The sequence below is a fragment of the Phyllopteryx taeniolatus genome, chromosome 9, assembly GCF_024500385.1.
Source record: "Phyllopteryx taeniolatus isolate TA_2022b chromosome 9, UOR_Ptae_1.2, whole genome shotgun sequence".
NCBI lineage: Eukaryota > Metazoa > Chordata > Actinopteri > Syngnathiformes > Syngnathidae > Phyllopteryx > Phyllopteryx taeniolatus.
In genome coordinates, this window is record NC_084510.1 from 26,118,168 (window position 1) to 26,145,729 (window position 27,562).

The 27,562-nt window shown below is 43.3% G+C and overlaps 2 protein-coding genes and 2 long non-coding RNA genes across 14 annotated transcripts in view; 2 read left to right on the top strand and 2 right to left on the bottom strand.

Moving 5' to 3' along the window:
- Positions 1–184: 184 nt before the first annotated feature.
- Positions 185–9,800, bottom strand: phtf1 (putative homeodomain transcription factor 1). 3 transcript variants are annotated; one of them, XM_061783708.1, is made up of 17 exons: positions 9,331–9,800; positions 9,062–9,156; positions 8,880–8,936; positions 8,738–8,807; positions 8,519–8,677; positions 6,689–6,878; positions 6,494–6,602; positions 5,678–5,842; positions 5,238–5,480; positions 5,048–5,176; positions 4,380–4,649; positions 3,477–3,608; positions 3,315–3,401; positions 2,601–2,756; positions 2,280–2,375; positions 2,096–2,221; positions 185–1,240 (listed from the first exon to the last, which is right to left on the bottom strand). In XM_061783708.1, exons 2-17 carry the CDS (start codon positions 9,089–9,091, stop codon positions 1,220–1,222), a joined length of 2,040 nt encoding a protein of 679 aa, XP_061639692.1. In that variant the 5' UTR covers positions 9,092–9,156; positions 9,331–9,800; the 3' UTR covers positions 185–1,219. The 3 variants fall into 3 exon arrangements, with proteins under 3 accessions (XP_061639692.1, XP_061639693.1, XP_061639694.1); XM_061783709.1 differs by lacking the exons at positions 3,315–3,401; positions 9,331–9,800 and having other exon boundaries at positions 9,062–9,196; XM_061783710.1 differs by lacking the exons at positions 185–1,240; positions 2,096–2,221; positions 2,280–2,375; positions 9,331–9,800 and having other exon boundaries at positions 2,619–2,756; positions 3,292–3,401; positions 9,062–9,196.
- Positions 9,238–18,077, top strand: LOC133483101 (olfactory receptor class A-like protein 1). 8 transcript variants are annotated; one of them, XM_061783718.1, is made up of 4 exons: positions 9,238–9,372; positions 11,253–13,773; positions 13,889–15,419; positions 16,193–18,077. In XM_061783718.1, exon 4 carries the CDS (start codon positions 16,264–16,266, stop codon positions 17,197–17,199), a length of 936 nt encoding a protein of 311 aa, XP_061639702.1. In that variant the 5' UTR covers positions 9,238–9,372; positions 11,253–13,773; positions 13,889–15,419; positions 16,193–16,263; the 3' UTR covers positions 17,200–18,077. The 8 variants fall into 8 exon arrangements, with proteins under 8 accessions (XP_061639702.1, XP_061639706.1, XP_061639703.1 ...); XM_061783722.1 differs by having other exon boundaries at positions 11,253–11,542; XM_061783724.1 differs by adding an exon at positions 11,017–11,044 and having other exon boundaries at positions 9,264–9,372; positions 11,253–15,419.
- LOC133483102 (uncharacterized) lies at positions 17,073–23,897 on the bottom strand. Its single transcript, XR_009790016.1, has 3 exons — positions 23,685–23,897; positions 18,432–18,591; positions 17,073–17,209 (listed from the first exon to the last, which is right to left on the bottom strand). It is a non-coding gene; the product is annotated as an uncharacterized LOC133483102 (long non-coding RNA).
- Positions 21,827–27,562, top strand: part of LOC133483103 (uncharacterized) — a 6,596-nt gene continuing 860 nt past the window's right edge. Inside the window, exons 1-3 of one of the 2 annotated variants that reach the window (XR_009790017.1) lie at positions 21,827–23,042; positions 26,623–26,732; positions 27,082–27,352. This is a non-coding gene — a long non-coding RNA (uncharacterized LOC133483103). Of the gene's footprint in view, positions 23,043–25,270; positions 26,370–26,622; positions 26,733–27,081; positions 27,353–27,562 lie in introns of those variants that run through there. The other variant, XR_009790018.1, reaches the window with a different exon arrangement.

The following is a 27,562-nucleotide window of genomic DNA, read 5'->3' on the forward strand; positions in this document are numbered from 1 at the left end:
TATTCATACACTTCTTGTAGATTTTGATATTTGTATGCATCTACATGAATGAATTTGTTTTTGCTTTTTGTTGTTGTTCACGCAGTTTTTCCAGGCCGAGTGAATATTCAGTATCCCACCTTAGGAACGGAACTCCGTCGTAAACCCAGAATCCCTGTTTTGCTCCAATAAACAATAGCGCCAACGGAGTTGAAACATTTTATTTTACGAAGCCTTTTCTGGTCCATATTCTAAAAACAAATGGAGGAACTGATATTGCAAAAAGTCCCAATTTGTCAACACAAATCCTCGTACAATAAAATCATATTTCTTTCATACATTTGGAGTAAAGACAAAAAACAAAGCTGAAGTGGTTCCCCCAACCCTGCATTAACTCTCCTGTCATGTTGGTTTCTTTGCTGCACCAAAAATGTTCACAGACGAATGCGACCCGCTTGCAAGTTCACGTTCCAAAAAGAAATCATTTCGTGAATCTATACATGTTCCATAACATTTCCCATCCATCCATTTTCTAGGCTGCTTTACCGTTAGAGGTGAAAAACATGCTGCCTTCATGGAAGCCAGGCGAGTGAACTACTACACCGTCAGTGACCCCACATAACCTTCAATGTATTGATTAAAAAATAGAGCTGTTTTCGCTGACTCCCTCCGACATTCCAAAAACAAGCACGCGTGTTTTATCGACGACTATAAATTGTCCCTAGGTGTGACTGGTCGTTCGTCGTGATGTGCTTTGTGACAGACCGGCGATCACTTCTCAGCGGGGATATGCTTCCGCTCACCTGTGACATCACCCTCATGAGGACAAGCGCTTCAGAAAACGGACAGATGGATAAACACACAGCATCGTTGGTAAAGCTAAGAGAGGAACATAAGCAGGAGCGTTAAACAATCCATACTTGCATAGTTCAATTCATGACAGTGGTCCTCGATGGAGAAGGCAGATAGTGGTCATAGTCTATGAATACATAAGTGCTAGAACCTGAAATAAATAAAAAACCCTTAAGATGCCCACCTGTGTTCAATTAATGGCATTAAGTAGCATGTGTTATAACTCAGTTGACTGTACAGTATTTCACTTTCCTGTTATGTTAAACCACATTCAAAGGGGGGGGGGGGGGGGGGGGGGGGGCGATGCCACGCGGCGGGCGGTCAGTAGTGTTGCACGTGTGTCCTTTCTCTGCTTTAAAAGCCAAAAAGTCCTTTTGCTGTGTTCACATTAAGGTTTGATTTTCCACAGCTGCAAAACACAAACACAAGAGAATAAACTGTCATGTTACACAAAAGGAGAAAAGATGGAAGGCATTCATAAAAAACTGTGGATCTCAGCGACTCTTTTTTTTTTGCGACAATCAAAAATAGCACTCAACCAGGGTTGTTAACTGAGGGAGAACACAAGTAAAAGAATATATACAAAAAGTTAGGTGAGGTAAGCAAACTCTGCACGCATCATCATCAACATGCTCAAACTTTTTATACCTCGTACCGCCCTACAAAAACCATTTAACCCTCCTAGTAACACCATAATGACCAACATTAAAATAGAGCGTAAAAACTATCTTATAAGCTACTGTAACAATATGCACAGTTTGAACATGAACGCCCCATTTAACTAATGGGGAAAACCCTCCCCCCCAAAAAACAGCACTGGATTCCATTAAAATTTGCACATACCGCAAATGTTTAAAAACAAATAGTTCATATGATCAAATGTGTATGCGTTGCACTGTACTTGAAAGTTAAATACAACTGAACTGTATTTCAAAATGTACTGGAATAAAACAAGTTTCAACAGGCTGTACGCATATTTAGGAGCGTCACTGGAATCCATTTGATTGTATTTCATGTATTAAACGTTGTAAATTTGAGTTGTATTCAATTCAGTTATTTTTTTGTACGTCACTCGAGAGAGTCCGTGTGGCACTCGCACCGCGCTTAAAATCACTGCCCTCAGGTACAATTTTTGTTTTCATTTTAATGTCGTTAATTGGTCACCGGACAAATGAAACTCAGAATTAAAGGCACCACTGTATTGCTAGGTCTTTTTTTTTTTTTACATTTTACAGTTCTACTAAGGTTCTACTGTGCGACTCACTCTGATGTTGAAGCCCAGCAGGTCGCTGACCACGGCGGACACGGCCGACAAGATGACCACCCTGGTGATGTTGTAAATGAGCGGGTTGACCGTCAAGCCGAGAAGGCGGAACGGCATGTCCAGCTCCTGGCGGGAGGTCGGGCGTTAATTATCGCTCACACGTCCAAGTGTGTTCTCACGTCACCTTCATCAGTTTCGTAGCCAGTTTCAAGACGTTGTTCACAATGTTGAGCTCCTCTTTCTTGTTGGGCTTTTTCTCGATCTTCAGATACAAATTGATCTGAAAGGCACACAAAGTGGAAGTGACACAGTGACACCTGCTGGTCACGCGCACTCACTGCCCACAACATTCAGTACACCACGATCAAATGCGAGCCAATAACATTCTGAAGGGAAAAAAGATTTAAGTAATCCTATTTATTTAAGGGGTTAAAATAGCATTTCATTTTTTTGTAATTTCGAGGGAATAAACGAACATAAACGCTTGCCGTTTCCGGGTTCTGACCTGCTCAGTGAGCAGCACCGAGGAGTTGCTGTACTTGCAGTTGGTCTCGGAGCCCAGCGTGGCGAGCCGAAGCAGGAAGAGCACGAGCGACGAGGCCCACAGCATCAGCTCCCAGTTGGTCAGCGAGTCCAGGAAGGTCTTGTGGCTCTGCAGAAGCTGACAAACACACCGGCGACTTCAGTCGTCGGGTGACACGAGAAACACGAGCTCAAAGCGCACAGGTGGGGAGGGACACGCGACATTGCCTTAAGTAACTCTTTGAATGAAATGTATTTGTCGGAGTAGTTGAAATGAAACATACTTTTTACTTTCGCTTGACTATTTTTGTGAAAAAGAAACGCACGTGTGTGTATGTGTGTGTTTTGTGTACGTGAGAAAACATTGATTTTTTGAAAGTCATCGCTGGCCGGTGAGCCTATTGTGCTATTTTCATGAGTGTTGAATTTGCTTAGTTTACGTTATTTTAATTGAAAAGATTGAATTGATTTTTATTTTAGTGATAAAGTGATATTGTTGGGCAATATTGGAAGTTGCACGTTCCTCTTGAATATGTTTGTCCCCCAAAAATTCACAGTCACTCCGTACTCGAGTAGTAATCGTTTGGAGAACTACTTTGGACTTTTACTTGGGTCATATTATTCTAACATAGCAGTACTTCTCCTTGAGTACAATTATGGGCTTCTCTACCCACCTGTGTCAAGACGCCGCGTTTACCTGCGCACAGATAATGAATGAGATGGAGAGGGCGAGGAGGAAAATGGTGGACACGATGACGTCGACGGAGCGCTGCGGCCCTCGCCTCTGCAAGCAATGAACGAAGACGAGGGAGCGGTCAGACAAACGCGCGGCGGTCGGTCGCGACGGCGGGATCCGTACCCGGAGGAAGGAGCGCAGGGAGAGCCACATCTTGATGTTCTGCACCTTCTTCAGCCGGAAGTGAGGGATCTCAGACTTCTTGGCCTTGCGAGCAGACGTCAGGTGGCTGAAGTGTTTGGCGAATAAAAGTCTCTGTGGGAAAGACGACATGGAAAAACAGTCAATGGATGGAACATTTTGTGACACTACTTGGATTATATTAGAATGAGTTGACCCGGTTTGTTTATTGTGTGACAAGTAACTTTGATCTCGGGATTCTCCCGGATTTGATAAGATCATGCACACACAGGCTGATTTTGAGTATACACTAATCACAAAGACTTTGGGATATTGGGCCTTCGGGTGCAATTTCAGAATAAACCTAAAACGCACTAGAACTTTTACAGGTGACCTTCATTTGACCTTCTGTAAACTTTTGAATGCACATTTCTGTTCCATGTTTCAGTATATTTTGCACAACTTGCTCTTCGATAAGCAGTCAAATTCACGTGTTTGATCCTTGAACCAATACACGTAGCGGTTCAATTGGAATGGGTATTGACGCGGACCTCGTCATCCTGCTGCTCACATTTTGTCATCATGCGATGTTATTGTGAGGCTTCAGACAGGATGTTCTCAGAGCAACTGCAGAGGTTGCAAAAGGGATACAGAAGGACTGGAAAAGTCATGGATTCATGTAGGTTGTTTATTTTGCTGTAAAAAAGAAACAAAACACCTCGCAATCTGGAAAGCACTCATTGAGACCTTTTGAGCTGTGACTTGATTCGGTTTACTGAAAGCTGATTTTGAACTTGTTACTCGCGACTTTAGGCGCGAGCCGGCTCTGGGCTCACCGGATCGTATCAGTCGTGTCCTGTATCATCCTGCGAACAAACAGAAAGCACCTGGAGCGTCGTCACTCGCCTGCTTGTAGGTCCTCTCGGCCACGCACATCATGAAGAAGAAGAGTCCCGTGAGGCACACCCTGAGTACGGTGGTGATGAAGAAGAAGGCGTAAGTGTGCGCGCTGGCCGGGCTAAAGGCAATCTCCAGGAGCTCGGCCGCCGACGGCGAGCCGAGGCTGGACACGTCCAGACGCTGCGCCAGGCGGAAGGCGAAGGGGAGGAGTGCCAGCGTGGCCGTCACCAGCCCGCCGAACACCAGGTAGCCCACGCCTTGCTCCGCAAGCTTCACCTGAAAAAGACAAGATGAAGTATCCGGAACACTGCGCCCACAGAAAGTGTCGCAGACGTTTTAATGCAGTAGAAAAGCCATTTTGTGAAATTCAGCAAACGTTTGACAAACAGCATAAATCGCCTGTGAGAAAATACGGCACAAATGTATTTCATGGTATGTTCTTCTACAGTATCTATGACAGCGACGTATAATGACACGCACAACAACTCTTCCACGATCACCACATAAATTCGTAGTCACACTTTGTGACATTTTTAATTGGTGGTGTGCCGTGAGATTTTTCTCATGCAAAACATGTACCTTGGCTCCACAAATTTGGGGAAACACTGAATGAATCCATAAAGTTACATGAGGGCACGTAAGGTGTCAGTCAAGTAATCTGACAGCTACCGTACCCGGGTGAGGATGATCCCGCTGATCTCCAGCACGGACATATCCGCTTTCTTACACTCGCCCAGCTCCCAGATGATGGCGCTGACTCGGTCCCTGGAAGGGTGGCACGCCTGGAGCCAGGACAGCTGGTGCTGCGACGACATGCCGCGGCCGTCATTGTAATTCACATCTGTTAGCGAGTCTCGGTCTTACCCCTGCGATGCCCTGCTGCAGGCTCTCGGCATCGCTGCTCAGCGTGGTGGTCTGCTGCAGCGCCAGGCCGCCCGCGAACCGCCCGTTACCCTCGCTGTCGCTGCTCCCCGTGGAGGCGGAGTCGGGGCCCTGGAGGAGCTCCTCCCACATGGTGTCGTCGGTGTCGGAGGCCGGCCGGGAGCCCGCGCCGGGTCGCAGGCGCTCCACTTCCCGCGGCTTTGCCTTGAAGGCCCCAGCTCCTTCCTGTTGTCGCACAAGGAGGGTCAAACGGGGGAAACACAGATTGAGCATTTTTCAACCTTTCCTTTCAAAGTCAGCAAGAGTCCGATGATTGAAATCTTGAGCGATTATCCTGGGGGGCGGGGTTATGTTAAGAGTTTTAGATAAGAACAAAAAAAAAAAGATGAAAATGTCCACAAGCACAGGGCAAGAAGGTTGACCTGAGGCCGGACTGCAGCTTTGGTGGTGGACTTTCTGGAGCGCACGGAAGATGGCGGCGCGGATGGCGGCCAGGGAACGGCGGGAATCACGTCCACTGGTTGCACGCCCTCCTCTTCCTCACTCGAGAGCTCGTCCGACGCGCCGAAGCCAGACTTTCTTTTGCTCTGTGACGATATGGCAAAAAACAGAGTTTGAGCAGTGTCTTTATCGAAAATATCGTAATTTCGGCGCCCGTGGATTCACTTATTTACAGATTTTTGTCAAAATATATATATTTTTTTTAATTATGGGGAGAGGTTTTCAGACCAAAAAACGCAAAAATGGGTGGTAGTTTTCCGCTTATTGATGTTTCCCCCAAAAAAGTGTTTTCCACAGTAATTGTAAAGGCCGTCAACTTTTTCCGCAGATTTTCGCTATTCAAGGTTGGGCCCTATCTCCCATGAAAAGCTAGGGTCCAGAGGATACCGTTTGCTTTTTTCCAACCGGATGCTATTTGTAAATAACATTCCCCTCCCCCCTCAACCTGGTTGAGTTTGATAGTATTTGCTCTTTTCATAATATTGTATATTATTGTTTGCTGCTGTAACCAGTGGATTTTCCTGCTGTGGGATCAATAAAGTCATCATCTTTTGCATATTTTCCCAGAAGATTTAGTTTCAACTCCAAATTGTACCACTTTAGAGGTCGACTTTGGAGGTCCTACTGCATTTGGCGAATGTCATGTGTACTTTTGGAAAACATTTGCATTTATCGTCTGGTGTCTTTCAACCTTTCCCGAGCCGCTTCTATCCGCTGAGTCTGACTGATGTCGGTACCTTTCTCTTCGCTCGCTGGACTTCCTCGAACGGCGATGGGAGTTGCGGCTCCTTATCCTCGCTCTCATTCTTCTCATCCAGTTTCTTCTGGGCCCTGCCCTTCCTGGGCCTGATCGTGACAGGAAGGAAAGAAAATAGCCGGCTGCTTTGCTCCACAGAACGTAAAGTGCTCGGGCCGGGCTTCGAGTGTCTCACCTCCTCCTGCGGGCCGGACTGCTGCCGCTGTTGCCGTTGCCGGCGGCTGGACCGCCCGAGGGCCAGCGGCTGCACTCGGTGGACACGATCTGGCAGTGCACGGTGCCCAGCAGCAGCATTAGACACAAGGGCCCGAACGCCTCACTGGCACTCGCCCCGGGGACTTCCACATAGAGCACCACGGCGGCCACTACAGAGGAAGCGTGACATCGAAAATGGTCTCATGAGTAAAGGGCATAATAACAAAGTCTAGGTCTTCCTGTGGTGCTCAGGTGTGTGGCTTAATTACTGTAAATACACTCAGTGGAAGCAACATTAAGTACACCTGAACAATCTAATGAGAGCCAGAAAAAACATTCTGCTATATCTTTGCAATTGTGCCTTCACGAAGATAAAAAAATGCAGACACTGCAGTAGAGTAACGTCGACAAAATACAGTCAGACCTCAACTTAAGAGTTTTTCGAGATACTAGCCGTCACCTGTTTTTTTCGTCTCGAGTCGCGAGCAAAAACGTGAGTTACGAACGCGAGGTGGTGCAGTTCGGCAGATAGTGGACACTTCTTCAAAGAAAAGAGGTCAAGGGCTTGCTTCAAGCTCTTTATTGCCATTCCCAGTTGAATGTTACTGTAAAATTCAACATAAGGGAATTGTAGGTAAGGGAATTACACGTTGTCTATTTAAACAAACCACATAACTTGTCTTACAAGTCTGCGAGCCTAATGCTAAAACACAATGCAAAACGCCATGGACAGGCAAACGAAACTGGCATTGATGTTGCGGCGTTATAACCCTTTGAGCAGCAGCTACTTGAACACAATCGGTGCAGCAACACAACATATGGACAAAGACAACATTACAACAACACAATACTCACAGGCATATGCTCCTTATCCTCTGCAAAATGACTGCTATTACAGCAGCTTACTGAGCACTGTTGACCATCTTCGTGCATCTATGTACGTACGTATGTATGTTATACTGCACCCTGGTGGCCAAGGTGCGCACACGTCACGTCACGTCACGTTCAAACTGTTTAATTCTTTACGTTCTATTTAATTGTGCTATTATTGTATGTTTTTATAAAGTACAGTACTGTAGAGGGCTATCTGTCTTATTAAAAAAACTAGTTTTTTTTTTTTTTCTTTCTTCCCCTTCAATGGGGGCTGGAATGGATAAACGGCGTTTGCGTCATTTTAACGGGGAACGATTATTTGAGATACGAAAGCCGGACTCGCCATTGGCCCAGCAGTATACTGGGTGGGGCTCACTCATTTGCATGACACAGGGCCCGAAACATTTCAGCAAAATAATTAACGGTATAAAGCATGCTCGAATGAATGATCCTTGGGGTATTTTGATGGAAGCATGTCACAGACATAAACTCTTAAATTGAAAAAAAAAAATGCACAAGAATGCCTCCTTAAAACTATTTTTAACCACCACTCACAATATCTCAATGCAAAATTATCCACAATCCTAAACTGCAATTCCGATACAAGTCATTGTGTAGTTTTAGATTTGTGCTGCGATTGCAGGGGGTCCTCGGATTTCCACTCCGTTCTTATGGTTGCGACATTTGACATTTGTCAGAACGCGACAACTAACGCTCCCACAGTAGTAAAGTCAGGATTATACTATATATATATATATATATATATATTTGTATGAAAAACACTTCCAGGCCATGAATATAAAAGAAATATTTGACACAGTATCTACAGCATTCTTATATTTGACTGCCTTTGATTTCTTCTCTAGTTTGCATTAATTACATTTACGCCGTCATTTAAAACCCCAAAAGTTTCCCATCAGAGTAGGACGCGGCCAACCTTGCATAAAGTAGAGCAGCAGAATGCACGAGGAGATGGACTTGGAGGTGACCTGGATCCACCACGGGAAAAAGAAGGGGAAAAGCAGCACGCGGACCAAACCCTTGCGAGTCAACGCCGTCCAGGGACTCTGCGGTTTGGCTTTGCTGAACGTGGAGCCTGCGAGGGGAGAAGCAATGACGGCCCCGAACGTGACGGCTCGGCAGTTTGGACTCTCACCTCGGACTAAGTCGACGTCGATGAGATCTGACTTGATGTGGCCGGTCTTCCTGGGCTTGCTGTCCAAACCCTAGTGGAGAGATGACTTGGATATGGACGCGCACAAACAACCTCCTTTCACAACATTTTCTCTTCGTCTTACATTTAAATCGGTCTGCTCCAGAGACTTCTCCCAGATTTGTTGATCGTAGGCTCCAATCTGTGGCATCAACAACATTTGACTGAACTAAAGAGGATAATCACCAATGACTTTCTTGGCTTCACGGTGGCCATTGTGCGCTCCCGGGGTGATAAATAGCCACTTTTATAAATACACCTGCCCACCTTCTCTTGATACCAGGATATTCTGGCCATTGTGTTTTGTTGCTGGAAGCCCTGATCCACAGTCAGCTCATTTCCCAGAGAGCAGGAAAACACCACTGAAACAAACAGGAGGGGTGACCACGAACTCACCGAACTTGCCAGAGGAGCTCGTTATTAAGAGAGGCGACAGCATCGGTGGCTATAAAAGTTGAGCAAGCTCGGTAACAAGTTCACCGGAAGACACTTGATACTGTGCCGTGTCGGTTAGCTAGCAAAGGAGCCAAACTTACCTGCTAGGAATGTTCGAGTTGGCACATTTTGAAAGACGCTAGGTAATCATTACAGAATGGATACTTAGTGCTCTTTGCTTTTTAATTGTTATGCAGACATTTTGTAATCCACTTTCCAGTGCTCCAGAGGTGTATTGAGGCGCATTCGGAGTTGCTGATTTTGTATTTTTTTTTTTCTCACGTCACCTTTAACTTCCTCGACGTGAACGTGACCAAATTAATTTCATTAGAACGCGTACTCATGTTACAAAATAGCCATAATTAAGTTTATTTCAGGCATTCCGTGGCGCCCTTCTGTTTTTACAGCAGTGTTAATCTTCCGCTCTTCTTTTCCGGGTTTGTTGGAAAGATTTCTTTGTCGTTGTCCCTGAATTTTGCTTGTCAGGCAGAAATGGGCGAGCTGCATCCGACAGCCACAGTGGATCCATCGTATATAATGTAATCATAAATACTTTAATATAAATAATGCACCAAGACAAACTCAAATTTCACTTTACAATCTAACACACCCATTGGATTCAAACAGTTTACGAGGCGGAAGACATGTATTGCCTGTCAGACTACCGCAAGAGGTTACGTAACGTAACTACATTCCGATTAATTATTTTGACCAATCAGAGAGACGCATGGAACAACACGATTGCATCTGCTTTACAGCGGTTCCTCGGTTTACGACAGGCCCGTCAACAGAATCAGAATCGTCTTTATTTTGCTAAGTATGTTCCCCCCCCCCAAAAAAAAACACACGAGGAATTTGTCTCCGGTAGTTGGAGCCGCTCTAGTGCGACAACAGACAGTCAATTGACAGAGAACCCTTTTGAGACATAAAGACATTGAGAAAAACAGTCACTGAGCAATAAAGGCTTGCTAGTTATCTGGTAATGCCGGTACAATTCTTATAAAAAATTTTTTTGACAATTGTGCAAAAAGATGCAGAGTCGTCTAGCACTTAGAGCAGTTTGAAAGACTAATATAGCAGTAGTCCGGTGCAATGAGCATTGTGCAAAGGGCGCCGAGACTTCAAGGAGTGTATGCGGTTTAAAATGACGAGTAGCGCGATAACCTGGAACAATGTTGATTGTGCAAATGTTGCAGATACTCCTCAGTCATTGTGCAAATGGGGCAGATGCTACTCTGGCACGAGTGGCCAGTATTGGTCAACATCAGATATGCAAATAGCGCAGCGTGGCGAGACTACTACAGTGAGTGCACGAATATGTATAATTGGCCTGACAGAAATGTGACAACAAACTCAAGACAAAAAAATTGGCAGCATGTTGCAATGGAATTGTAGGTTAGCTGTTTAAGAAGTTGATGGCAAGAGGGAAGAAGCAGTTGGAATGCCTGCTGGTTCTAGTTTGCATTGATCGGTAGCGCCTACCTGAGGGAAGGAGCCGGAAGAGCCGGTGACCGGGATGTGGAGGGCCCGAGAGGATTTTGCACGCTCTTGTCTTAGCAAGTCCTCATGGGTGGGTAGGGGGGTACCGACAATCTTTTCAGCAGTTTTGATAGTCCGTCGCAGTCGGAGTTTGTCCTTTTTTGTAGCAGCAAATGAGGCATACGCATTTCCAAAATGTCATCGTGAAAAAATACTCCTCGTCCCATTCCGTATGAAAGTGGTAAGGTTTTGTCTTCTTCCTTGGTCCAGCTCCCCCACTCATTTTTATACCATTTCTTAACTTTAAGAGAAAACACCGAGAGATCAAAATTGGAGGTAATTCACTGACTATCTTGTTAGTTTTGACACATTTGGCGCCATTGTTTGTGCATCTGCAGTTACCTTGTAGCAGCGTTGTTTGGGCATGCGCGTGACCTAAGTGTCAGAAAAATTCAGATATCATCGATTATATATGTATATCAATCAAGCAACGGGATGGATGATAGACTGATGTCTTATTTTTTTTTTTTTTTTATGTCACAAGATGTCATGCGATCTACCAATACTACGATCGACGCAATTGAGCACCCCTGGTGTAGAGAGAGAAGAGCAGCGGGGAGAGGACAGAACCTTGGGGTGTCCCAGTGCTGATGCTGTGTGTGGATGAGGTGGCCTCCCCCAGCCTCACCTGCTGTGTCCTGCCTATCAGCGAGACGCTGAGTTACCCGATGATAGCCGGCCGGGATAGGCTGCAGCGCGCCCGCGACCCTCGTGAGGAGAAGCGGCTCAGAAAATGGATGGATGGATGAATTGGTTCCAGGCGGAAAGTGTAAGGTACAGGCAATGTTTTCAGTTACCTTTTAACATTCTTAACTGTCGTTCAAGTTTCAAGAAGAAATTACAGTAAAATCAAACAAAATGAAACTACTCACCCTTTGAAGACGCGTAATGCAGAGGAAAGGGTGGAATAACTATTTCATGGTGGCGTTTGCTTCGTAAAATTGTGAACAGTACAAAATGTGCCTATTTACTGATTTTCTTTAAGGGGAGGGAACCAGTCCTCCATTATTGACTTTTTTTTGGTGCTTTTAATATAAAAATATTGCTTTGGTGCCAAGAAACTACACTTTGTTGAAGTGAGGGGAGGAGTTTCATTTAACCATGCCATAGCCTTGTCTATGGCATGGTTTTCCACCATATCGTAATTTATGGAGACGCGCCGATATTTGATTTTGAATTGAATTGAATGTTGGTGTCTGAGCCGTGCGCACATCAATCTCCTCAAGTGTTCTAATGACAATTCCCACAAGCGTTCCATTAGTCAAGCCGGAGGAATCGAACACCGGTACTTGTTGTTGATTGCGTTGGCGTGCAAATTGTCGTCACCCCCCCACCCCCCATCACCCTGAGTGACGCAAAGGAGCGAGACAATTAGTAGCACAACGACACATGTTGCAACTCATCGGGGACATGGAGAACCTGTTGTTGTTATTCATTTTCATCCCGAGGTTGTCATTGATTCAATTCCTAATTGTTTCATGTTCACGCTTTCAATGTTTGCTTTGCCGAGACATTGGTTTCTCCGGGGAGAGTTGTTATGGCCACTTATGTGTGTTGGTGTTTTACCTGTATAGAGACCTCATTAAAATGGCAAGTTCAAGCATGTTCTGCGATATTTCTTTGGAACGCAAAGTGGCACGTTTTGTTTTTTTTGGGCAACTTTGAAATAAGCTGGATAAGGAAGAAACACTGAATTTATTAAACACTGCCGTCTTTCAACATACATTGCTGCTCAAGTTATTTATAAGCATTTGTGCATTATAGCATTTATGCAACACATTTATAGAACAGTACTGTTTGGGCAAAAGACAAAAATACATTTAGATTCTATTCCACTTGTTTATATCTATACGGTGTAGCCAAGTGGCATAATGCAACCTTGAGCAGAAGTATTCGAGATTTCAAGATTCATGTTTCCTTAGCAACAAACAAATAATTACAAATGTATAGAAAATGTAGAATGTGTTGTATTAACATCTTGATTCAGTCAATGATGCGCTTTGACTCCTTTTTGGTTTGTAACCAAGTATTTTAATTCCAGGTGATAGGTCCAATCACCTTGCTTTGTGGAAAATAATCATTTTTATAATATATATTTTTTTTTGGTTTGTTTTTAGTGCTGATTTATAAGTTGGTTGGTCGGTCTGCGGTCTCGAGGCCAACAAAGTCAAAGCAGCCAAGATCTCTTCATGTTGGGGACTTTGATTGACAAGTCAAATGAAACATTAGACGTTTGCAGTCGCAAACCGACGCTGGAAAAATTCAGCTGGTCCATTTCCGCCGTACTGTACTTTCAGAACAATGAACAAAATGTCATGTATATTCAATGAAAGACGTTATATCACAAAGAGCTCAATGTAATCGAACAGCTCACCTCAACAGTTCAGCCTAAAACTATTGACCTTTTGTTAACGCATAATCACACTTAACACCGTCTTTGTCTCCAAAGTGTTCTCTGTCAATGGACCGTCTGTTGTCGTACTCGAGCGGCTCCAACTACCGGAGACAAATTCCGTGTGTGTTTGGACATACTTGGCAAATAAAGATGATTCTGATTCTGATTCTGATTCTGATAGCTGACAACATTTGAAGTGATTATTCAAACTATTCAGGCTTGACTCAAGCTGCCCTCAAGCAACCCTTAGCTTAACCATCTAGAACTTGCCAGCACACAAAAGTTAGTCTGGTCATTATGAAGTTTACTTTCCATTAAACAAACAACAAAGTTGAAGTTTGTTAGGTGCTCAAATCAACGGCCTGCCAGCTGCCGTTTGTTTGTTTGTTGCTTATTTCGTTTTTCAGGATTACGCAAATGTCCTTGCCCTCAACACGCCTTCACGGCGATCTCCTAAAGTGTTGCAATGACGACTCCCACAAAAGATGTTCGTCGGACACGAGGCTCGCACATGCACGCTGTTCCCGTTTCCAGACGTGTTGATTGAAGCAGACGAGCGAGACAATTAGCGCGATAACAACTCATGTCGCTACTCGTTGGGGGACAAACTGTTAGTTATTGTTTTTCATTTCAACCTTTGGTTAACGCATAATCACACTTAACACTACGAGGTCATCAAGTTCCCACTGCTGATCATTTGTAATGTTGTTTTTTTTTTCTTTCAGAGAGGCTTCTTTTCACTCGGGAGAGGGTTGTGTTATTTTCTACGTGTGTGTGTGTGTGTGTGTGTTTACATGTTCATTAAAATGGCAAGTTCAAGCACGTCCTTCTCAGCGGACTGCATCATGTGCTCAAGTGCAACATTTGCCATCAAGGCTTTTTTGATGGATGTAAAGATGGAAATCATTAGTCGAGAATGTGAAAAAATGAAATCAAACTCTTGCTTGACCAAACAGCAACCACTAGGTTGTTTTACCACTTCCACGATCAAATGAGATCCAACACAAGATGTTCAAAAAGCTGTCTTTACAAATATGATGACATTTAAAAAAATAAAAATAAAAATACAAAAATCGGCCTTCCTTGAACAAAATTAGTTTGGTGGTTATAGTTTGCAATGGCGTAGAACGGCATGCATGAGAATTGTTTCTAATATTTTACCTCATTTTATACAAGTGTTAGAATTACAACTTGAATCATATTCTATTTGTTTTTTCCAAAGTTAAGACGTCTGCTATCAATTTTAAGGCCCCTGATTGACTTCATTTGATATTTTGGGGCTGTTTTGCACAGGGTGTCTTGAATCTGTGCGTTGATGTGTTGACAGCCAGCAGTGCCCATCAAAGTCTGACATCGGTGACATGACGCCACTGATCAAACCAGAACTTCATAAACGTTAGCGCCTGTGTAATGTCATCTTCCAAAACTGTTTTTGAAAGGCGCAACAGATCCAAAAATGTGCGAACATAAGTGGAAACGAATCACTTATCGACTGTTAGCGATCGATTCGAACAAAACAAGCCTACACAAATGTATCGAACATCACTATTTTCACTCGATATTGTCCCCCCAAAAATTCAATAAATCCAAATCCAAATCCAGGCTTTGAATATAGGCAACAATTATTCCCAATGCCAACCAAGGACGTTGTGAACTAGTTTCGGGGAAATCAGGTCTGCTTCTGGCGCTTAGGCCACAGCTCAAGTAGGGTTTCGACCAAAATGTGGGTGGGCAAAGACCTGTTCAAAACCATCAGAAAATGAGCCGAAAATAAATACTGGGGGGGGGGGGGGGGGGAATTCTTCCAGCAGACAATATTTTTAAGTACAAAACTATGGAATAAGTGCCAATGTTCACAGCATTAGAGGGAACCTTTTGGTCTCAAGTCTCATTCAGAGATGCAGAAATTGTATTGCAACATGTTTTGTTCGAATAGGTGCGTAGTTGGAACTTTGACTCTGCATCACGATCACGGGTGTGTCAACAAATGCACTGCGATGGCACCTGTGATGGGACGGAAGCGGTCATCTGGATTGATCTCCGGTAATTGGAGTCGAGAGCGCTACGTGTCAATGGAGCAAACGAGAGTGCTTTGGTACGCTCTAGCTTCGCGCAGGTATAAGAAGACAAGCAGAGCGAGTCTTCGAGGAGAGGCGGCGGTGGGGGGGGACGCACACACACACACACACACACACCGGGATCCACGTCGGACCTCCTCATCACTGCCGGGTTTGCCAGCGGATGCGTGAGCGTGAGGTGAGCGGGCAAATACGACTCTGGGCAAAAAAAATGAATTACAAAAACATCAAAACTCCCAAAGACTTTTCTCAAAATCATATGACTATTCTCATAAAATGACAATTTGAGTCTTAAAAATATAAATGTCTTCATTCTGAGAATATTACAATTTGAAACTAAACAATTCTACACAGTATGGGGTTACGTATGACTTTATTCTCATAGTAATTTCGACTTTTATGCCGAAAACAGGACTTCATTCTTGTAATGTTAGGAGTTTTTAGTTACAAAATGTTAAACCTTTTTAAATGTGAAAATATGACTATTCTTGTAAGATTATAATTTTAATCTAAAGAATATTTTTTTTTATCAAAACATACAATATATATAAATATGTTTTTTGCAACTGTTTTTCTTGAAATTTTACATTTTCTGCAAAAAATATAGGACGTTTTCCTCCTAACTTTCATTATGAAAATATGCAATTTTCTTTTCACCCAAAATATCCAACTGTCTTAAAAAATAACAAATATACCCTTTTTCCTCAAAAATAGCGTACACAACTTTACTCTCGTACTATTATGCATTTGATTTTTAATCTTTTTCATTTTTTTTCTTGAAGATGTATGCCTATTATTGAACTTTAACATTGAAAATATACAATACACAAAAATGACCAATTTTTCAAATTTCTCAAAAATATCAATTTTTTTAATTCTTGAAAATATGCGACTTTTTATCTAAACGATATACACCATTTTTCTCAAAATCTATCTTTTTGTTATTGTTAGTAGTTCCAGCACAAGTCATCGAATCCCATCGCCTATATGAATAAAGAAAAGCCTGGCCATTTCCTGAAGGCATGGCGTCAGAGGAGCTGGTCCGCGGGATGCTGTACCTGTCCCTGACCGTGGCGGGCGTCCCCGGCAACCTGGCGGTGATCCTGGCCTTCCTGTCGCTACTCTACCAGGACAAGCGTCTGCTGGTGGCCGACGTCATCGTGCTTCACCTGGCGTGCGTCAACCTGACCGCGGTGGCCGTGCGCTGCCTTCCGGAGACCCTGGCGTCCTTCCGCCTCGCCCGCATCTTCGACGATGCCGGCTGCAAAGGCGTCATCTTCGTCTACCGCATGTCGCGCTCCCTCTCCATCTGGCTCACCTTCGTCCTGAGCGCCTACCGGTGCCTGAGCGTCGCCCCCCCCGGCTCGCGCCGGGCCTCCGTCCGGACTTTGGCGGCCCGCTACTTGGGCCCGGTGTTCCTCGTCCTCTGGCTGGTCAACGCGTGCATGACCTCGGCCGCCGTTCTCTTCTCCTTCGGGGCCGGGAACGCGTCGGCCAGCCACAGCATCAACGTGGAGTTCTGCTTCGTAAACTTCCCCTCCGAGCTCTCCAAGGAGGCCAACGGGGCGGCGCAGGTGGGCAGAGACGTGGTGCCCATGGCCCTCATGGCCCTCGCCAGCCTCGTCATCCTGCTCTTCCTCTACAAGCGCAGCCGGCAGGCGAGGGGCCGACGCGGCGGCGGATCGGAGCGCAGGGCGGCCAAAGCCGTGGTTACCCTCGTGACCTTGTACGTGGTCCTCTACGGGGTGGACAACGGGCTTTGGGTGTACACGCTCACCGTGAAGAAGACCATGAGTAGCTCGCTGGTGTCGGACCTGCGCGTATTCTTCTCATCGCTCTACGCCGCGCTCAGCCCGCTCGTGGTCATCGCGTCCAACAGGAAGGTGAGCGGCAGGCTCGGCTGTGCCGTGAAGGTCCGAGTCGGCGAGGAACGAGCTGCGACTCTCTCCAGCATTTGAGGAACAGCTACTTTTCTCGAAAACAAAACTAAACTTTATTCTCATAGTTGTGGGATTTTGAATCGATTTTTTTGCAAAATAATACAATATTTTGTTGGGGAAAAATAGGACATTTTGTGAAATATGACTTCACTCGAAATTATATATCATTATTATATAGTATATAATTGACTTGAATCTGAAAATAAAAGACTTTTTTTCTCAAATTTTTACAAAATTCAACTTTTTAAAATAGCATGACGGTAATCTTGTAATATTACGAGTTTAATCGAGAAAACATGCGCCTTTTTGTCTCCAGTGTGCAACATTTTGTTTCTAGAAAATCTAATTTAAAAAAAACAAAAAAGTCCGACAAAACTAATCGTGTTTTTCCTCATTATTGTACAACTTTTTGTTGGAGACCCCAAACACACTTTTTTCACGATAACTTTCCTCTCATAATACTATAATTTTAATCTGAAAAAAAAAATTAAAAAAAATCAGGTCTGATACATTTTTCTCTCCAAATGATGTAACTTTCTCATTTTAGCTGTGTTTTTTTTTCTCAAAAAGGATGACCTTATTCTTGCAAATGGCAACTTTAATCTGGAAAATGCATGTCATTTTCTTTGAAAAGTGTAACAAAACATTTTTCCTCGAAATTATTCAACCATTTTGAAGTTCTGGGTCTGTGCAATCTGATTTATGACCAGCAGGAGGCAACAACCCACAAGACATTAAACGTCACTCGTGCAATGCGCTGATGTTCTCACTTGCGACAATAAACAAAATGATGGTCAAGTTTGGAATAAAATAGACAATAATGGAGGGTAATCATGCGTCCTCATTTTTTTATGAAGCTAATTTGTTTTGTCATGTTTTTTTTTTGTGCTCCCTGCTTTCTTCTCACGTTTTATATAATCGATTGTTTTATTGTCTTGAGACGTTTTCTTTCCTGTGTACAAAGCACTTTGTACGTAAAATATGCTGCACGAACAAACTTTGATTGTCTGTTTAAGTCATCACGATGAATCTCGCACTTTTCCAATTGCTTTGTTTGTTACATCTGTACTCATACTTGGACGAATAAAAACTCTCCAATGCCACGTCACTCTTTACCAGGACGTCATATAATAATAGTTTGGCAGCTAGCTAGAAGTACTTCAAAGAGTCAGCATGATTCATTCATTCAAAGTGTTTACTCACGGTAGAAGTTTACGACATGTATTGATAGATGATACAACTGTACTCACGGCCATGTCATATATACTTTCTCGTCATATTATTGCAGCTTTGCTGCGACGTTCTTCTTTGTGTCTTTCCATCCGTTATATACATGTTTGCATGTGCGCACCACACTGCCCCCTGGACGCCGAGGCGCGTACAACAGAAGCGGTACATGCTGTATTCCTCCTAAGCAAAGCGGAAGAGGATTATTCCGTGTACGAGAAAAGAAGACAACTCAGCTTTATCTTAAAGTCACTTAAAAATAAATAAATACAAAATGAAAGAACTGCTGCTGGAACTAAGTAGTGTGTAATAATGCATAAAACAATAAATAAAATAAGACAATTGTGTATTGTATTTGAATGAAATTTATTCCATTTTCAGTCAAAGCTAGCGTGCTGAACAATATTTTATGGCAAGAAAACACATTTTTATAATAGCATTATCAAGTATCGTGACTCTGTATCGGTACTCTCATACGGGTGCTCCGTCTGGAAAAAAAAGTGCTATCGGTGCACCCGGAGTACTCATGTTGAGAAATTCATTCGACTAAAATCTAAGCTTCTCGGTACGCTGCAAAATTGTCCCGTAGAGGTTAAAACGCGACAAAAAGAAAGAAATGTCAATGATTGCTATGTCCTCCACGTGTTTGCGGGAATGGAATTTCTGCCTTTAATTTTCAAAATGAGTGTGAAGAATACATCACGTTGGGCTGCAGAACAATAAGACAAATGGACGGAGGGGGCGGGACACGTCGCGTCATGCGTCTGATCTTACTCAATAAATAAACAAAATGGAGGCCTGTGCGGAAGGAGAGTATTTTATGAAGGCGTGGAGTCTTGGCTGTGCTCTGACACTTCATTTTGTGCTTGTGCAGAACTGTGATCATATACACACATAAATCACGTATGCCGCAGCAAAACGTTCCTCCAAATTAAACCGTCCGTGTTGGAAATCTGCAGACGACAAGTTCCATGTGTCTTACTCTTCAAACCACTGAAATCTGATTGGCACAGATACACAGACTCCGGTGGAATGAAGGATAGAATACACGGATGGTTTCATGGAATTCAAAGAAAAAGAAAAAAGGATTCCACTTTCCGCAAGAGCAGAATCTTCTGGAAACAGAAACGAGACGCTTCCAAACTCGATCATTGTAGCACATTCTTTTACGACATACTATGAAAAATAAAATGATGATGGGCTTTAAAAAAAAAAAACACCAAAAAAAACTTACCTGGCACACATGTATCCAAAACAACAACAGTAAGTAACAAATGAGTCGGAAAAACAAAGAAAGAGAGCGGCGACACGGTGCCGACGAGGAGGGCGTCTCGGGGTTGCGGTAAATCCCAGCGGCCGTCTGTTTACCTGCGCCAGGTGCGGGCTTTTTTGACCTCCGTTCCCACCAATGACGTGGCGGCAATGGGAGCAAACCCCGCCCCCCGACCCGCACCCCCTCGGTCCACACCCAAATCCTGGGTGTGTGTGTGTGTGTGTATTTTAACATTTCATACTCACAACACCTGTTTTGGGAAATTACTTTCAGGACGGAACTAAAAAGAATATAGTACAATTCAGAGGTAATAAGCGGAACTTTGTTGCCAACAAGTGGTAATATTATGAAAACTACAATACCACGGTGCCTTGAGATAAGAGTGACATGACCCGTTTTTCGAGATACAAGCCTTTTCAAATTTGTTGCTTTGACTTGAAAGCGCAAACTTGCGATACGAGCGCTGCATGGCGGGCAGATGACGCAATTCACTTCACAACAAGCGACAGTCTGGCAGACGGAATCAGTCAATCATCTTCCAAAAAACGAGATTTCCAGCGATTTGGAGGTTACTGTCCAACTGAACATCAAACAAAGAGAATTACACACTGTGGATTTGAAACGAGCACGTAGCCTCCGCTAGCAAACACGGGAAACACCGTAGGCACACGAGCTAACAATTAGCCTCTATATGGTGGGGTTGTTCGCCTTTAAGCAACGGATATCTGAACACAGAGAGTCGGTAACATAACCCTACTCAAAGGCTTATATTCTTTATCCTCTTCAAAGAACGACAAATATCGCTACGTCAGTCTGCAGCGGAATGAGCGGCACAACGTGCATTGCAGGGCAAAAGCGTGACCAAAAAATTCCTTTCAATTCTGTTTCATTATGTAATTAACGAATGCTCAACTTAAGTATAATAAGATAGCGGGCTATTTCATGTTTTGAATGTTTCTTTTCTTCTTTTTTTTTCGTAGGTCGCCACCAATGAATGGCATTTCCATTCATTCCAATGAGGAAAGATGATTTTTTTACGGAAACGGTCGAGGAAAGAATTCAATTTGTATTTCAAGGAGCGTGTTGACTTGTCGAAATAAAACCCGGTGGCGGGGAATGTTTCTGAGCCACTTCCTTGTGCGCTTCGACTGTTGACACGGTCGACGTGCTGCGACTCGCCCGGAATGCGCACGGAGGCAAGAAAACAGCAACTGGGCGGACATCTTGGGCCCTTTATGTCCTCATGAAAGAGACACTAATACACAATTTATACAGCCCGCGTGGAGGAAAAAAAAGGAACGCTCGCTCGAATGCACGGCGTGACCGCTCTGCTTCTTAAATTCCGACTGTGAAGATGGAAAAAAGGCTGACGAAATCAACGGAGCCGATAGTAAACAAGCTATAAAAGCTCTGTGTCGTGATGTGTGTGATCTTCTGAAGGGTGTGGCCTTCTTCAATGCGCACGCTACCACATTCAAGTTTCTGCAAAAACGACAAGTTTGTTCTCATTCATTCGCAATCAAATCACAATTGACTCCCACAATTCAAACTTTTATTTCCAGACGATGACGACATTTTTGCAAAAATATTTGTACTTAGCTTTTTGAGAATAATTTACATTCACATAAAATGACAAATTAAAGTCATAATATTACAATTTTTAGCAGGTGAATTCAAACTTTTATTCCCTTAAAATTGAAACTTTATTCTAGTTATATTAAAAAAAAAATTCTTGTAGAAGTGACATTTTAGTCATAATTTCACAACTTTTTTTCTTGTACAAGTGTTATTCTTATCCTTAAATCTCAACATTTCACCTTGTTTTCCACACATTACAATATTTTCTTGTAAACTACGACTTTTATTCTCATAAAATTACTTTTCCTCTTACAAATAATTTCCCATGAAACAAAAGTTTTATTCAAAATAAAAGTAAAATTTAAAAAAAGTTTTCTCGTAAAACATTATCCTGATGAATTTACAATGTTCTTCCATAAAATTACAGCAAAATTCTCACAGTATTTCATGTTTTTTTACACATGAAATTACAACTTTTTCCTCATAAAATGATCTTTTTCTTGTAAAATTAAGTTTTATTCTCATAAAATTACAACTATTATCACATTATTATTCCCCCCCCCCCCTGTAAAATCATGACTTTCATGCTTATACAATTATAACTTTTTTCCACGTAAAATTACAACATTATCATCATAAAACACAACTTCATTCTCAAAATATTTGAACTTTTCTTTTGGATCAAATTAGGACTTTGATCTTTCCAAAATTACAACTTGTATTCATAAACTGACAGCTTGATTCTAAGTCATTCAAATTACACCCTTTTTCCCAACACAGAGTTACAACTTTTCTTTTTCATAAAATCACAACCTATTTAAAACTCATTCACTGCCATTGACGGCTGTCCAATTCAAATATCCATGTTAACACGGAGGACTGGAAGCCAATGTGAATGTGAACATTACCTTTAGCTATTAGCATGACATAAACGTGACATAACCGAGCTAATAACAAACAAGCAATGAAAGAGCAAACTTGAGGTGGTGCATTCGAATCATGTAGCAGGTGGGTGTTGGCAACTACATGAACGGGCATGAAAGTCTTGTCGAACGGGCGACTGTGAATCATCTTGCAGCTCCGAGATAGGAGGAAAAAAGAAATAATACATTTGCTCTCAAGGTTGCATTCAGGTTGTCAAATGGGAGAATTTCAAGAGAAAAAACTGGCAGTGGTAAATGCACACGAGGGAAGGTTAGTGCCTTTGCGTTCCATCCCAAATGTCCCCCAGGTGCTGTTTCCAGCCTGACTTCTGACTAAATGAATAAAACATACTTGGCGTTTGCATTTGAATCTCCTGCAATGATTGTGCTCAAAGCAAACTAGAGCAGGGGACACGCATACTGATAATAGGGCTGGGTTGAAGCTTTTTCCCCCCCCCCACTCTTCCGATCAAAGTCATCAAAGGCCCAATTGTCAGATGTCTTCGTGAAGATTATCCTAAGTGATGAATTATCCTGTGGTGCGGGGTGTGTTCAGAATTATATATTTTTTCTGCTAGGAAAATGGTTGGGGTCGACAACAATGTTAAAATTGGCAATTAGACGCCGAGTATCGTTCTATTTTTACACTTTCAACCGGCCATCGAAAAAGAAAAAACAAAAAAGTGACTGATTTTCTTGCGGTTTGGAGAAAAACATTTGGAGATGCTTGCTTTTCATTGGACAGCGCCGTTACGCATCGGAGCACTCGCACGAAAGTCGGTTCAATTCTGACGTTAACAGCACGGTTAGTTTCGTGACCGCAGTCGCATCTCAAATCATCTTTCTCCATTGAAATTCAAGTAAGTTGCTGGTTTGGACAGATTGTCATTTCATTTTTGCATCCGTTGAAAAACAACAAAGCTCAATCGAAGCCACTTTGAACAAGAAAAGTAGTTTTCAAAACGACACAACATGCTAAAAATAAGATACGGCGGAATCCCATCTTCTAGTTTTCCCCATGCTCTAGCGACGCGGTGGAATTTTCCACAAGTGCTTCTCGCCGAGCTGCGCCGTGGAATGCAGACAAGCCCCGGCAAGTCCGCAAGACTGGAGGAGCTCAACGTGACCGGGCCCTTGGTGACCCGCCTCGGGGGCCGCAACTCAAGAGCGCCTAGCTGCGCGTGTGTATGTGCTGCTTTCAGTTGAGCCTCGCTTCGCTCGGCGTGTTCGGCCACCTCAGTGTTCAAAACTCGACAACGCGGCGGGCATGTGCTAACACAACATCCTCGCATATTTCATCTTTTGGTGCAGGTGGAGCCAAGTGTATCAAAAGCTGGATTTACACTGCAGGTCCAAAGGCCCACTTTTGGATAGATTGCATGAATCTCATTTTTGAACATTTTTTAAAAACGGTTTATTGTCAGTGATGACATCACTTGCGTTGGCTGCAGTGCCTGAAGTTTGAATGTAAACAAACAACTGCAAAGTTCTCTCCCACTCACCGTGATGATAATGTAGAATCTCCCGTCTCCCATTTCCTCCTCTCTCTTGCTTCACTTTCCTCGAAAAATGTCAAAGCTAAAACGCTGCAAATGGTGTGGAAACGGAACGGAAAAGTACAAACAAAGGAGAAAGTTGACAGAAGTGTTGTAACGGGCTGTCGACTCACAGGCGCGGCCGAGATACGCGCCGGCTCATCAGCAGACGTGGAAACCGTAACATGATTTTCACCGTTTGATTTCAATAATACATATATATTTGTATTCAAATGGGATTATATCATTATTTGTTTTTGAAGTTTGTGTTTTATGTTCCATTTTTATTTATGCGCCGCACTTTGTTTCAGCTGTGGTTGTTCTTTAAAGTGAGTTCGGTTTTTATTGTCATTATTATTTACGATTAAATGCACATACAGGTGTATAAATGATTATTATTTTTAAATATAGTATTGGTGAATTTAAGTTGCACAATATGAGTCCTGTACTCGCAATTTGGAATGTGTGCTATGGAAAAAGAGGGGGAAAAAAGCATATTTACTTGTGCTATGGACATTTTGAATACTGATATGCAAATGTTACGAGCGTTCATTGTGTGGGGAAAAAACAAAAAACAAAAAACCAAAAAACAAAAAACCTCACAGAAGATACACGGATTAACGACACGAAGCAAGTCTTTTCAAAGCTGAGTCAAAGAACTCATGGTGGGCCTTGCTCTGGCAAAAGACAAGGGGAGCTCCCACACAGCCTCCCGAGGGAGATGGGGAAGCGGAGCGCGCCGCCCGTGGGCGATGAGCGGTATTACAACAAAGGAAGCGTACAGTGAGTGGCGCGTCCAAGTCGAACAAACCATTTGTGCTACAGCTGAAAATTGGGCGGGAAATTCCAGTCCAAAATCGGAAGGTCATTATGTGTGACATTACGCGACATTTCGAAAGCAAGAGAATATGATAAGAAAATGGATGTTATTTGCACATATAGCTGCTCAGTGCAATGTGAACAATAAAATGCACTAAATATCTATTAGATATCAAATAATGTTAGCATGCCAGCATACAGTAACAACTAGCTGCAAATGCTCATTAATATCAGAGAAGCTCGCTATTAACCTGTAAAACAAATATGCCTGGCTTTGCGAGACATTTACTCTGTGTTACATTTTAACAAGAAATTGTAAGAATGCAATGTTACTACAAGTCGACTCTTCTCCACTAAGTCACGGTCACTTTGAGTTTCTTTTTCAGTGGTTTATATTCCAGTTTTAAACGAGACCTATTACGAAAATGGACTTTGAAATTACATGTGTACAAACAGTTTGGTCCCTGGAGTGCCTTCGTGCTCATCAAGTGTGAAATGAAACAATCAAATCAATCTTTTGCATTCTGTATTCTTTCACCAAAGAATCTCAGATAGCTCTCACTAAGACGACAGCTATGAAGAAAAAATGCATTCAAGTGAACTTCTGCATCCTCAGATTCACCTTTTTGCACAATCCAAAAGAAATAATGATTTTTTTCAGTTTCTGTTTTTTTCTTTTTCAGGGCAGAACCAATGGCAAAAATGTTCGTCCCTGCTTATTCAAATAAATAATGATATATATATATATATATATATATAGTTTTTTTTCAATGCAATTATAATGGGCATGAATTATTCACAGATTTCCGCTATTCACGGTGCGGCTCCTAGCAGGGGTCCACTGAATATGTCTCTTTTAGGAGCGGTAAGTGTTACTTAGAGACGGATAAGTGACGAAATGTTTTATGACGGTGACAGTTGAACTGTGCAATGTATTCATTCAAATTCCTCCACGAAAAAATTTGGGAGGTCACAAGCGTGCGGCCTCCTGGTAAACTGGCAGCTGCATTCGAACATTCATCTCCCGTCTCTCCGGACCATCAACCTGTCGTCATCAACCATCAGCATTACCGCTCACATCTGGCCCATTCGCTGAGACCCTCTCACCTCCCGGCAACCCCCGCCTCCCGCGGCCACTCGGCATACGCTCATTAACGGACAACGGCGGTGACCCACTTGACCTCGGCTCCGCGGGAGGCTCGCCGGATCGTCGGGTTGAACGTCAGCCTCACCGCAGGGCCGAGGAATGCTGCGTTCGAGATCAACAGGGATTTTCTATGTTTTTTTGCATCTGACAGCTTCTGCATTTTGTACTGAAGTCTGCAGAGGTTACGTCTGCATTGCGTTGTATGACGCACGGATGTGCGAGTGTTGCGATATCGGAAACGTGCAGGCGTTCCCGTATTGGACCAAAAGTGAACTGAACCACGACTTCAAACCAAGGTCGACACTGAACTGTGATTTAGGCAGTCCTCAGTAGGTCGCAAGTATGGGTGGGACAAAATACTTGTACCATACGTGAATTTATTATTGCTGATCATAAAACATATCCCAAATGTAGCATACGATGAGTTATTCTAGTTACACCTGAACAATTTTCTTCCATTTTGTTTCCATCCTTGTACAAAAAAAAAGTACATGAACATGAATGGACGATGGAGTCTAATCGACCAGAGGGTGTGATGATGGAGGACTTCCACACTGGACTTTGAAGGGGAACGGGATCACGTGGGGCAAGCTTCTGCAGCTGCCGCTTAATTAAGCGGCAAAATATAACATGGCTTCCTTCACGTGCCGATGCTGAGGCCTCAGGGATGTGAGTTGGTCTAAAAGGTCCGTGAATACACAATCACAGCAGCTCGTGTAAAACAGGGTACATTGGACTATTTTATCCCCACTTTCGATAAAAAAGTCAGCAATGCCCCAATTAACCGAGAGCATGCCGAGTGATTATATCCAGTGTTGTGGGGTGTGTGTGTGTGTGTGTGTGTGAGAAGAGTGATTTCTCCTCGAAAAACGATTGGGTTCCGACGATCGCAAATGTTCAACCTGTTCAATATGTTCATTTTGTGTGTTGTCGACACAGGGTTCGGACTCTCTGACTTGAAACGGAGCGACTGGATAAGCTGGCAGATTTTCTTCTTTGTATTTTTCCAGCAGTCTGGATGCGCTGCGGCAACACGCTGCCGCTCACAGGTCAGTCTCGGTACTACGACTCTTACAAATGACCATTTTATGTTTACTTGGCTTACCTTTGTGTGACATTTACATTTGTTTGATGACGATCTGAAAGTAGAGAAACTGTGCAAAAATAATCAAATCAAGTAATTTGCAAACTTATGTGACAATGTTGTCCTTATCATGTATGGGGTCTCTCACATTTAATCAGTTAAGATGTCAAAAACCGATACGCACGGTACCGATTAAGATGAGGACTTCCAGAAGAAACTGGGTGAAGAACATTTAGCATCAATTCTGCTCTATTTTAAAGTGAATTCCTACATATGAAATATGTGTGTGTGTGTGTGTTCACGGCGTGTCACAGACGGATCAGAGATCAGCGCCCAAGTGACACCTGGCCAACGTGAGCATGTGTTTTCCGGAGGCCTGCAATGCGTCACGGAGCACGTGCGTTACGACGAAATTTGCTCGGTCGCATCGCATCGCATCGCGGCGGCTCGGCAAACGGGCTCACCAGCAGCCAAGAGGTTGCGGAGCAATGGTTTCAGCAACCGGCGCGGCGTGGTCGGAAGAAGGCTGACAAGCGGGTCAGGTTTTGTCCGGGAAATTCTGGAGAGGAAAAAAAAATAAAAAAGGTAAACACCTTTGACATTTATCACGCGGGGAGTCTGCAAAGGTCATTCTTGCTACCTTCTTCCCGCCTCATCCCCTCTGGGCGTGTTATTGCCGCAGCATGGGGGTCCGGGGGGTGGGCGCGACGTCTGACATTGACAACATAGGTCAGACGTGCGGTGGGAGCAGGATATGTAGCAGCTTCTGTCTTCTTTCCTAGCATTTATTTGAAG